Below are 12403 nucleotides of genomic sequence, written 5' to 3'. Positions count from 1 at the left end.
CAGGTAAATGGAAGTGTGGTTTCTCTTCCAACCACCGGAGGAGCTTTAGCTCACATTGAGAGGCAGGGGAGCTACATAGTGGTCGTTGCCAATGACCTGATGGTCCAGTTTGACGGCACCAGTACCTTACTGGTCAGAATCGGCCAAAATCATCAAAACAAAGTCACTGGGATGTGTGGAAATTTCAACAATGATCCTGCAGATGACAAATTCTTGCCCAATGGCACACTGGCACAAAATGACAATGAATTTGGACACAGCTGGAAGGCACCTACAAGCCAATCAGGGTGAGCTGCTATGGAATAAACTTATGTAGGATATTCCACACCCGAATTATGATTGTCAGTTAAAACACTTCCTCTACATAGAGTAGATAGTATCTTCTACAGTTTCACCACTACACATTTAAAACATTGTTTCCAAGTCTCATATAAGTGGATTGTTGAAATCTTACAGAGAAGTACGTTGTAGCAAAGTAAACAAAGTCAGTCTATTCAAGAGTAAATACGTATGATGCCTTTTCTAGATGTGGATCAACTGATGAAAGGAACGATGATGGATTGAACAACTGCATCTATAAGGAAGAATACACTGAGCTGTGCAGCATCATCACCAACACCAGCGGCCCATTCAGCGACTGCCACTCACACTCTGACCCTCAGCCATTCTTCACTTCCTGTGTCTATGATCTCTGCCACTACACTCCAGCCAATGGCATGCTGTGCTCTGCCATCTCAGCCTATGAGAGAACCTGCACCGTTTTGGGGTTGAACATCTCTGAGTGGCGCCCGGCTTTGCATTGTGGTAAAGTTTAACTTAACTAATTGATAGCCGAGATGATAAATGAGACAATAACTCCATAGGTTAATAGAGCGAGCCGTTGGCACCACTTGGACTTATTTCATTTTGTTTCTCGTCCTTTCCTCACTACTTCCACAGCCACCTCCGACCCGTGTGAAGAGCTGAACTGCACAGAGAATGAGTGGTGTGGTCAGAAGGACGGGGTTCACGGCTGCTTCTGTGATGAACACCACCATCGGCCCAATAACGAGAGCTACGGTGAGGCCTCTTAAAACACTGTCGACAAAGGCATTCTCACGGACACTTACAGAACAGATACACATTTTATAGAAGCTCCTGTGGCCTAAAACAAGACTAAATTCTAACAAACTAAAGAGTCACATTTTTATTTCTAACTCTCTCTCTCATAGACTCGTCCATCTCTTGCGCCAGTAGTTCGGGCACCATGTCCGTGTCCCGCTGTCAGCTCTTTGAAGCAGGCTTCCACTCCGACGCCCTTCATCTCAAAGAGGACTCCTGTAAAGGTGATCTTCAGAATGGACGACTGGTGTTCGACTTCGACAACAACGAGCGTCACTGCGGCACGGTCCTCAAGGTGCATTCACTCGTGATCAGTTCATTCAGAATATAATTTCTGATCGTTTATTTCAAAACCATCTAATGCTGTTTTGTCATTTCAATTTGAAGAGCAATGGAACCCATTTCATCTATGAGAATACCATCCAGGGCAATGTGGACCCTCACAATGGACTAATCAGCCGCCAGAGGAACATCAATCTGCTCTTCTGCTGTGTCTACCCTCTGACTCAGGCCGTGTCTATGGATGTGGGCATTAATCCTGTAGAGAGGTAACCATCCCATTTCCTCTATATGTTATATTTGATCGATTTCATCACTTAGGTCCATCAAGGTCTGTCATGGTGTATAAGATGCTACTAGAGTGTCAATTGTAACCTATTTCAAAAATAATGATATTAAACACTGAACGGAAACCTTGTGTAATTACTCACAATTACACTCATCACCCAGCATTTCAATTTTTGAAAAGGGTTAATTTTGTACGAATTTCCAATTTAGACTCTTGAGCTTGGAAGTCAACAAATACCTGTTAATGGATTCCTTCTAAAGTCATTATATCTTTTGTTCATAGCCTTGTGAGGAAGAAGCTTCCAGCTGGTCAAGGGGAGTATCACATGAGGATGATCCCCTACCAGGATGCTGGCTTCCGCCACCCCTTCACCGGCAACATGAATTTTGAAATGGAAGTAGACCAGAGATTGTATGTGGAGGTGCGCACAGATGGAGTCGATCAGCAGCAGATCTCCACTGTTTTGGACTCTTGTTGGGCCACGCCAGTCAACCTGGAGACCTACCCTGTTCGCTGGGATCTCATCAGTTCAGAGTAAAGGAACTTTTGCAACTCTTTCGTCTTAACAGAGTGATTGCAAGTACTTCTCTTCACTTGGTCTACCATTTCTTTCTTTCACGATTTTATGTTCCCTGTCTTTCAGGTGCCCTAATGAAGAGGATGGGACAGTAGATCTGATTGCGAATGGCAAATCCACTGTGGCTCGTTTCTCCTTCAGGATGTTCACATTTTCCAACTTTTCTGCCATTTACCTGCACTGCCGGGTTCACCTGTGTCTTCTGAGAAACAACAACTGCTCAGCTGTGAGTTGCTTTAAAAATATGTGGTGGCTGGCTAAAGGATAGGTCATAAACCCCATGCAGCAATGCTGGGGGTCAGCTTCTCCTGATAAGTTTGGTTTTGATTAGCTAATTGATGCTATTTGATGCTATTTGATGTTGCAAAAGATGGCAGCATCTCGTATCCAGAAGGTTTTAGATCCATTTCCGTATAGTGGGAAGAAATGCAAATACATCTTAACATGCAGTTTATGGAATAGATTAATTGTCAGCAGGTGAATAAGCATAATCCTCTCATGTTCTTTCTTGCAGCACTGCTACCCGGGCCACCACAGGCGAGTTGAGAGGGACGTAAACTTCCATGACACTTCATACATGTCAGTTGGACCCCTAAGCCTGAATAGAGAATCACGGGGTAAAGCTCTCTTATCTTTTCACAACTTTTGCACTCTTGTAGATGACACAGAGCTTGAGTGTGATTTCATTCATGCTTTGAAATTTTGATTCTTCTCTTGCAGGCATATTAAGGGAAACAAGCTCTGCCCCAGGCCTGTTGACTCCACTGGTGACCCTGTTGCTCAGTCTGCTTACCGCCAAAATTCTGATCTAGGGAGATCATTGATGATCGGTATTTTAAAATTACTCAACATATTTGGATAATAACTTGTGATTTTTATTTTTATTTACATCAGTAGGGGCACTTACATACAGCATGATAAAGCTGAAACCACTGGTTTGTTGACAGATTATATTCGTTGATTGAATCCCATGCTATTTTGAAAAATTGCACTTTCTTGATTCTTGCTGTTCTGGGTTTGTACCCTCATGGTTAAATGCACTTATTGTTAGTCGCTTTGGATACAAGCGTCAGCTAAATGAAATGTAATGTAATAAAATGACCGTGTCTAATCAAATGATCATGTATCGTAAAGGTTCCAAGGGTAATTAAAGAATTTTCATGTGGATCTAATTTGTTGCCTCCGATTTTTTTAACACAATCACAGTCCAGTAGGAACACTGAAGTATGTGATTGTTCAAAGTGGAGGGTTCTCAAAGAAGTGCTTTACATTACAATACAGGATTTCTATATAGGAAATTGATAAAATGTCAAATAAAAGAAAGACATACAATGTCAGAGACGTTGATTAAAATGATTTGATCCACCCTTTAGTTCGGGTGGATCTTTGTTGATTTCAATAAAGTCCGTTCAGTAGTTTTTGCATAATCCTGCTCACAAACAGAAATGCAGACATACAGTAGTGTGACCTCCTTGGTGGAGTAACTCATTTGTTTGTCAAAAAGGTTGAACCCAACTCTGAGTTTAGCAATGATCGGTTGAATAAAATGCTTTCATTTGTGTTTTCCGACCGTGAACCATCTCTTTCTCGATTTACTGTTATTTGACCTTATTTCATTTTTGTGATAGGATTGGTTCTGACACAACAATCTCTTCTTTCTTTGAGGCTGTCAGGAAATGCACTGCGTCCTCCAGGACAAGGCTTTGGATGATAACGATTTATAAAAACTATCATATCTTTTATCTGCTCCTGTTCCTCCTGCATGATAACATTATTATTTGTTACTGGTAATCCAATCTTAATTGCCCCAGAGGAGGAAATTGGTTGTCTGCCAGACCTTACTACTCACATAAAACACTAAAAACAAAACTACTTTGACAGTTTATAGTAAAAACGAAACGACTATTATAAAGACTACAATAAAAAGCTATAAATCATTGAAGGCAATAACACAACAGACTGAAACAGAGTTGCATAACTATAATAAACGATTTTTACACAAGATGCAGAGTGTATCAATGACCAAGTATCACAGTGTTTAATTCAATCCAAGTAAAGCCCAGTTCACGCCAGAGTTTTTAGCCAGACTTTCTTGTCGCTGCAAGTTTTGGAAGTCGCTGACAGATCAGATCAGATCAGAGCTAAATCTGCGTTCGATCACTGGACGCCAATCGCAAAGTGTGAACTCTTCAGAGATGCACGTCAAGGGGGGATAATGACATGATGCAGACTCTCACTAAATATCTGGATGAGTCAGTAACAACACCTGGCGATCAGAATGCAGGATGGGGCAACTGCACATATCTGTAATGTGGGAAGACACACAAAGGATCATCACTTCTCATGTGTTTTCATGAGTCCAGACATACCTGTCGGGAGTTTTCCCTGGTGAAAGAACATGTGGTGTGTAAACCCTTCTCATTAGGATCTGGGCCAACCAATGGTACAAACGTATAAACTAGCAGTTAACTGCTATATACATGACTGTCTATAACGAGTCGTGGGGATATTAAGTTAATAGTTTTTCATGTTGTAGCTAATACACGTCTTAACAAAGCTGCAAACCGTCATCTGAGGCAAACACTGATGCTTTCAGAACTTCCTATGGAACCTTCCTCCCTTCCAGACAAACACATCCTCCCTGTGGTTCTTCTGTGATATGTAAAACAACTTGCAGGAACCAGAAACTTGAAGGAGCATCTTCAAACCAAAGAATAAAGACAGAATAAACATGGCTGCTTATGAATTATTTTATTGTGGTATGGTGGAGCAGTGCACAGTCTTTGATTCGGGCTGAACTTTCAACTGCATCATCAACATGCAACGAGAGTTCAACTGTGTCTCAGGTTCTGTACGTCATGTTTACGTGCTTGTCTCTAAATCTTGATGGATCTTGCAACATCATGGGAGGATACACACACAATAAAGAACAATACTTCCTTGTGTCTTTCTCCTGAAAGGACCTAACCCATCCCTAATATTGTGAGAATTATTTACTGAGTAAATCATTGGACATGGGGCAATATATTCAGTATCTAAGGCTGTAAAAGTTATTGCAGAGCTTTTCACCACCACAGTTCTTTTATAAACTGGCATTGAGAAATACCCTCTCGACAACTAGTTAAATGCACAGTATTCGATTACATTTTTTACATAGCAATAAACATTTTATCATTATTTGTGCTTAAAGAAATGTTGGGTTTATCTCGGGGGAAGTTGATTCTGCCACTTTAATCCACTGAAATGAGCCAAAAAGAGATGAGAAAACACATGTTTAACAAATCTGTAACTAGTAAATGAGGTTGTTGGAACCACGCCAGCTTTTACTGTTTAAAGCCTTGTTTCAGCTCTGTCCTCTCACACGGATGAGAGCAACAGCATAAGTGGTAGCAGGTGATTATTTTAAAGAGGTAAAATGTGAATGTTTTTTCATTCAATAACATTTCAATTATATTAAATTCGTACTTGCAGTATTTAGCTTATACTTGTCTTAATGTTAATATATGTCTTACTGTTTGAACAGATTTGATTCCGGAGCCAACCAGAATGGCAAATCAAATCTTTTTGGCACTTCTAATTTTGGGGATGATAAGTAAGTAATTTAATTTATTTAACAATTTGCATTTTATTGTGTGATTAGGATGTAAATTTTATATTTTTAGTTATTCGCTTTTATTCGCTCTTTCACATTTTACCAGCATCTTGAGACTTTGTTTAAGGCTCTAAATAAATATTCTTCTTCTTCTTCTCATTATAATTATCATTATATCTAGTCACCCTTGGTTGTTCCATTGATACAGAAACAAATCTCTTTCCTCATCTGCCTCTTTTTTCTCCCTGACAGGTTTGGTGACTCCTCAGGATTTGAGTAAGTTCACGTCTCTTGACGCCTTTTTAAAATGTGGTTTTCATCACTTCAGTGTATGAGAGTTATACCGTCATTCATACATCTCCGCTAAAGATTAAATGTCTGGTGTTTCAAATACTTTGCCCCACATCAGAATAGCAATTATATCCTTGCTCTGTTCCAGACCAATATACTTAATACTATACAGAATTGTGTGTGACCCTTTATTTTTTCCTAGGACCCCTTTACCCAATATCTGGAACTGCAAGTCCTGCATCAGATGATGGAAGTTCTCCACGGATTACTCTGCAGAGATCTTTTGTCTATTTTGGACATACATATAATTACATTTATGTATGTAGAATCATCAAAAATAATTTACATGTTTTATATTTTCCTATTGAATGAAATTCCCACACCACAGATTACAAACTGTACGATAAAACTTCTTCACATTGAATTATAAAATATTATATTACTAAATTGCAGCTGATGATTGTAGACTGATATTTGCAGGTCAACCAGAATGGACATCTGACTTTTAATGCTCCATTGAGTAGTTACACGCCTCAAAGGTTTCCAATGCATGGTTCCTTCGACATCATCGCTCCATTCTGGACCGATTTGGACAACAGGAGAAATGGTCACATCTACTACAACCAGTACACCAGTGGCAGTGTCCTCCAACAAGCTACACAGGACATTAATACCTACTTCCCAAGCATTAACTTCAATGCCAACTTTGTCTTTGTTGCAACTTGGTATGGGGTGGCCTACTATCCCACATCAGGAACAGTAAGTTGTAGTTTACTTCTTAAACCTAATCCTGCATTACCCAAAGAATTACCTCTTGAATGGTGATAGGACAATGACAAATCCTCAAAAATAGATTCTGTGACAGTCTTAACTCAAAGCCAATGTTCCTTATTGTTGTGATGATATTAAAATATGAATAAATTGGAATATATATATCTATACATATATATACAGTATCTACAGAAGAGCATAGAGAAAGCTGTATATATGATGATCCATTCATATTTTCTAGAGCACCACTTTCCAAGCCGTGTTGATCTCTGGAGGCCAGTACTCGTTTGTCATACTGAACTATGGGATAATAGCCTCAACCTCCAAATCTGTGCAGGTCTGATTCATTTCAGTTATTATATGGATTCATTTCAGGACTACCAACTAGATTAACTTGATAAAGTTATAGAATTTTATGTTTTTGTTATGCAGGCTGGCTATGATACAATTCGCTCTGCTCACCATTCCACCATACCCGGGTCATTCACTGGCTCCGCCACAGGCAGTAGCTCATCTTTCCGCCTGGGAAGCAATGTGAATGTACCCGGTCGCTGGGCCTTCCGGACGGACCATGGATCTAGAGGCTGCGCTTTTAACGGTAAATCAGACACAGAGGAGGTTTACTGCTGTGCACTATATGCCCCTTCCTGAGGGTAATCCAACACATTTCACATTAAACTAGGCCATATCTGAAGTCTTGTGCAACAAACCAACCCTTGCCCAACACTGAACCAATATGACATTAAGTTGGAAATCATTGTTTCCCGGTCAGATTGTGAAACTCAGATCAGTGAAACAGTGGCGGCCACTCCTTAGCTATATACTGGCAACACAATACACCCTGGCTTGTTATCGACCCAATAAATTACTCATGCAGTTTATATAGAGCACTAAAACTTCCCTACTTAAACAATAGTAAATGAGATTATCCAAATTGTAATGTTATTGTGTGTGCAATGTAATTGTAGTGACCGCGCAAATTAAGTGATGCCCTAAAGTGAACTTTTCTTTTGATTTCTGTCAAGGTGAACCTGTGCAGATTGGAGACTCATTCTGGAGTGACAGAACCTGCGCACAGAAGTGCACCTGCACCTCAGCAGGCCTGCAGTGTGTCAGTCAATCCTGCTCCTTCTCCCAAATCTGCCGCCCAAGTGCATTTCAGTTCTCCTGCCAGACGGTGCAGAAAGGCACCTGCACCGTGAGCGGTGATCCACATTATTATACCTTTGATGGCAAAGTGTTTCACTTTCAAGGTGCCTGCACTTATGTTCTGTCGGAACAATGTGGTCATGAGCTGCCGTACTATCGAGTAGAGGCCAAGAACGAGCATCGGGATAGTACACGAGTCTCTTGGACTGGACTGGTTAAAGTGTTTGTGTACGATGACACTATTGAACTTCTCAAGGGACATCCTGGTAAAGCCAAGGTTGGTGATTTTGACCACAGTTAATCTCAGTATGTATTTATATACAAAAACAAATGTATTTTTTTACACGTAAAATGCTTGTGTGTTTACAGATAAATGGAAATTTTGTGGCCACTCCGCTTTACCTCAGTAACGGATCTGTCCAGGTTTACCAGTCAGGTTTTTCTGCGGTCATCAGTACAGACTTTGGCTTGGAGGTTTCTTATGACAAAAGTTTGTTTGTCAGAATCCGGTTGCCCTACACTTATCAGAATGCAACTTGTGGCCTATGTGGAAACTTCAACAATGACACCAGGGATGACTTTAAAACTCGCCAAGGTGAAATCGTGAGCTCTGATGTGGTATTTGCCAACAGTTGGCAGGCATTAGACGACGATGAGCCTGGATGCGAGGCACAATGTGAAGGCCTGGACTGTGCTGCCTGCACTGAACAGCAGACAGCTTTATACAGCAATGCAGACCATTGCGGTATCCTCCAGAGCAGTTCTGGACCTTTTGCCGCCTGCCATCAACAATTTCCCCCACAGATTTATGTGGAGAGTTGTGTGTTTGATCTATGTGTAGGAGAAGGGTACCAGCCCATTCTGTGTCAAGCCCTAAATGTTTACGCAAGTCAGTGTCAGCAGAGTGGGATCCAGCTGCCAAGCTGGAGGAGAGAAGGATTCTGTGGTATGTCTGTCACTCATTTAACATTATGTTAAAACCTCATTTCAACATTTTCATTCAATAGTCAATGTCTATTTTATGTTTTTGTCTAGAAATCCCCTGCCCATCCAACAGCCACTTTGAGTCCCAGGGCACAGGGTGTCCAGCTACCTGTGTCAATCCCAATTCCACCCAAAACTGCCCTCTCCCTGTCCAGGAGAGCTGCATCTGCAATTCAGGCTACATCCTCAGTGCTGGGGTCTGTGTCCCACATGCTCAGTGTGGCTGCAGCTTTGAGGGTCGTTACTACAGCTCTGGGGAAACTGTGATGCTTGATGAGGACTGTGGAAGAAGTTGTAGCTGCAGTTTTGGCCGCATGACTTGTCGTTCACATAGTTGCAGTCCCCTTGAGTCCTGCAGGGTGGAGGATGGAGAAAGAGGGTGTAGACCTAACAGCTATGCAACATGCTTGACAAGGGGACCAGGGTCATATCAAACATTTGATGGACTGATGTACCAGTATCCTGGGGCGTGTCGACTGACACTGGCCAAAGTGATGGGATTGTCTGCTCACACCCACTTTGTGATGACAGCAGAAAAAGTACCCAGAGGCCAACACGGTTTTGCAAGGTTGCTAAAGTTTGAGGCAGAGGGAACACAAGTCTCCATTGAGATGGCAAACAGCAGCACGGTGCAGGTAAGGGATTAGAATCTGTGTGTACTAGTGTCTCTTTTCAAAACATTGTTTTATATTTTTCCCCTGAAAAGTTAATGGCATATAACCTTTTTGAAGTCTTAACTACAAAGTCTGAAACTGTATGGCTCTCTAGGTGGACGGTCAGCGGATCAGACTACCTTTCAGCTCAGCATCCAACCGAATCCAAATCTACCACAGCAGCATTCACAGTATCATCATTCGCACGTCCTTTGGTGTGACCGTGCAGACAGTCTGGCCTCACTTTGTGCGCGTCACTGCACCTGGTGTCTACAATGGTTCCCTGGGTGGACTCTGTGGTAACTACAATGGTCACTCACATGACGACTTTCGCACACCCAATGGCATTCTGGTCAACAGCTCTCAGGTCTTTGGAGACAGCTGGCGAGACGGCTCCCTCGCTGCACACTGTGTAGAAAGTGTAAATAATAATTCTACACCAAACTACAACTCCAGTGAGTACTGTGGCATCATTGGCTCAAGAGAGGGTCCGTTTACCCAGTGTTGGGCCATGGTCGACCCTAGACCCCATGTGGAAGTGTGCATGGAGATCCTGGGAGCCTCTAGTGATCCAGCATCCACACTTTGTGAGGTCCTTCGGGATTATGCACTGATTTGTCAGCAGAAGGGCGTCGCCTTGCCACACTGGAGGAATGCAACTAGCTGTGGTAAGCACTTTTCCTCCCATTGTGTTAACTTTAAATATGGTATAAAACAATGGAACAACTCTTTCAACCTGTTTCTTTTCCTCTAGGACAAACCTGTCCTTTTAACAGTCATTATAAACCTTGTGGAACCACTTGTCCTTCCACTTGCCCCAGCCTCTCTTTCCCCTTCACCTGTAACACTGTGTGCCAGGAGGGTTGCCAGTGTGATAATGGTTTTGTCCTCAATGGCAACCAGTGTGTGCCACCAACATCCTGCGGATGCCATCACAATGGACGCTATCGGCAAGGTGGAGAACAGTTCTGGGACAGTGAAGAATGTCAGAGCTTCTGTTCCTGTAATGGCACAACTGGGTTAGTGCACTGTCGTCCCAGCTCCTGTGGTCCACAGGAGTCCTGCCGTGTGGTGGGGGGCAACTTTGGCTGCCATCCCAACCCTCATGGTACCTGCTCTGCCTCTGGAGACCCCCATTACCTCACATTTGATCGCAAGGCCTTTGACTTCCAGGGAACCTGCCGATATGTTCTTGCAACCCTCTGTAATGACACTGATGGACTTCACCATTTTTCAGTGGAGGCTAAAAATGAGCCGTGGAATGGGTTGTCAGTTTCAGTCACAGCTGAGGTTTTTGTGAATGTGTGGGGCTACCGACTGCATATTGTAAGGGAGAGAAGGGGTGTGGTTCAAGTAAGTCATTCAAATCCTGCCTGAAATTGTTTTACCATAACTGCCATGCATCATTTAGATTAAATCTGATGCAAGCAAGTACATGTGATCTTGATTAGAAAATAAACTGATCTTTTGTCCATTTTCCCTTTTAGGTCAATGGAATAAACAGAAATTTACCTATTCTCTTAAATGGAAGTCAGGTGTCTATCTATGCAAGTGGATCTCGTGTATTTGTCAGTGCTGATTTTGGCCTGAGTGTCACTTACGATGGATCTAGTACAGTGTTCATCTCTGTACCTGCCAGTTACAGGTATCTCTCATTCACCTAAGCTAAAATATGACTCATGTGTCATGTTCATTATCACGTATCTTCTGACTCATGACACTGCATCTACTTAATTATTTGTCACCCACACAGAGGAAAAACATGTGGACTTTGTGGAAACTTCAATGGAAATCAAAGTGATGACTTCCGCACCCCATCTGGAGCAATAGTCCCCACTCCAGGTCAATTTGGAACATCTTGGAAGGTGGCAGGAAACTACACCTGCAGCGATGGCTGTGGTTCCTCCTGCCCTCAGTGTGCCGATGAGCGCCCTGCTCGAGCTCAGTGTGAAGTAATTCAAGCAGCTGACGGCCCCTTCAGCTTCTGCCACGAGGAAGTGGACCCGGCGCCATATTTCAACGACTGTGTGTTTGACGTTTGTGTGTCGGGAAATGCGGGTGAAGATCTTCTGTGCAGGGCCATTCAAGCTTATGTCACTGCCTGTCAGTCTGCTAATGTTCAAATCTACCCTTGGAGAGAGAACACAACCTGCAGTGAGTCAAGCATTTGTTCAGTCTTAGTCATCCACTAATGGTTAAAATAATTAGTTCATAACCTTCTGACACTTACCATGGTCTCCTCACTTAAAAAGGACTGGACTGTCCAGTCAACAGCCATTATGAGCTGTGTGGTACCGACTGTGGCCACACCTGTGCCAGCAGCGTTGATGCCACCTGTGAGCAGGTTTGCTCTGAGGGATGTTTCTGTGATGAGGAGTTTGTCAGGAGTGGGACGAGGTGCGTCCCTGTGGAAAACTGTGGTTGCCAATACGACGGCTTCTACTATGATGTAAGTCACATCTCAATAAATATAAAAAATGATCCACAGAGCTACTATGTTACTTAAAATGCTGAAGAATGCTTGAGAAAACCTGTAGTTTCTGCGATGTGATGCTCTTTATGAGCTCGCAGCAACATCATATCAGAATCAAATTACCATTCATTTCATTTCGATTTAATCTGATATTTTAAATTAGACACAAAAGTATAAACTATTAATCATAACCTCTGCTCAACCAGGAATGCAGCCGCTAGAAGAACCTCCCAGGTAGCATTCC

General features: G+C 42.4%; 1 protein-coding gene across 1 annotated transcript in view; it reads left to right on the top strand.

Moving 5' to 3' along the window:
* The window catches only part of LOC133028193 (IgGFc-binding protein), a 37055-nt gene that overhangs the window by 20248 nt on the left and 4404 nt on the right, over window positions 1-12403 (top strand). The window contains exons 15-34 of the mRNA XM_061095386.1: window positions 4-287; window positions 527-804; window positions 940-1059; window positions 1212-1396; window positions 1489-1649; window positions 1952-2203; window positions 2313-2472; window positions 2761-2863; window positions 6332-6447; window positions 6610-6888; window positions 7142-7237; window positions 7333-7498; window positions 7926-8326; window positions 8419-8995; window positions 9085-9668; window positions 9802-10354; window positions 10441-11039; window positions 11174-11331; window positions 11440-11840; window positions 11939-12135. Coding sequence (XP_060951369.1) covers window positions 4-287; window positions 527-804; window positions 940-1059; window positions 1212-1396; window positions 1489-1649; window positions 1952-2203; window positions 2313-2472; window positions 2761-2863; window positions 6332-6447; window positions 6610-6888; window positions 7142-7237; window positions 7333-7498; window positions 7926-8326; window positions 8419-8995; window positions 9085-9668; window positions 9802-10354; window positions 10441-11039; window positions 11174-11331; window positions 11440-11840; window positions 11939-12135 — 5670 coding nt within the window. The remainder of the gene's footprint in view (window positions 1-3; window positions 288-526; window positions 805-939; window positions 1060-1211; window positions 1397-1488; window positions 1650-1951; window positions 2204-2312; window positions 2473-2760; window positions 2864-6331; window positions 6448-6609; window positions 6889-7141; window positions 7238-7332; window positions 7499-7925; window positions 8327-8418; window positions 8996-9084; window positions 9669-9801; window positions 10355-10440; window positions 11040-11173; window positions 11332-11439; window positions 11841-11938; window positions 12136-12403) is intronic.

The sequence above is a fragment of the Limanda limanda genome, chromosome 21 (assembly GCF_963576545.1).
Source record: "Limanda limanda chromosome 21, fLimLim1.1, whole genome shotgun sequence".
NCBI classification, from domain to species: domain Eukaryota; kingdom Metazoa; phylum Chordata; class Actinopteri; order Pleuronectiformes; family Pleuronectidae; genus Limanda; species Limanda limanda.
This window is presented reverse-complemented; position numbering and strand designations above follow the sequence as displayed.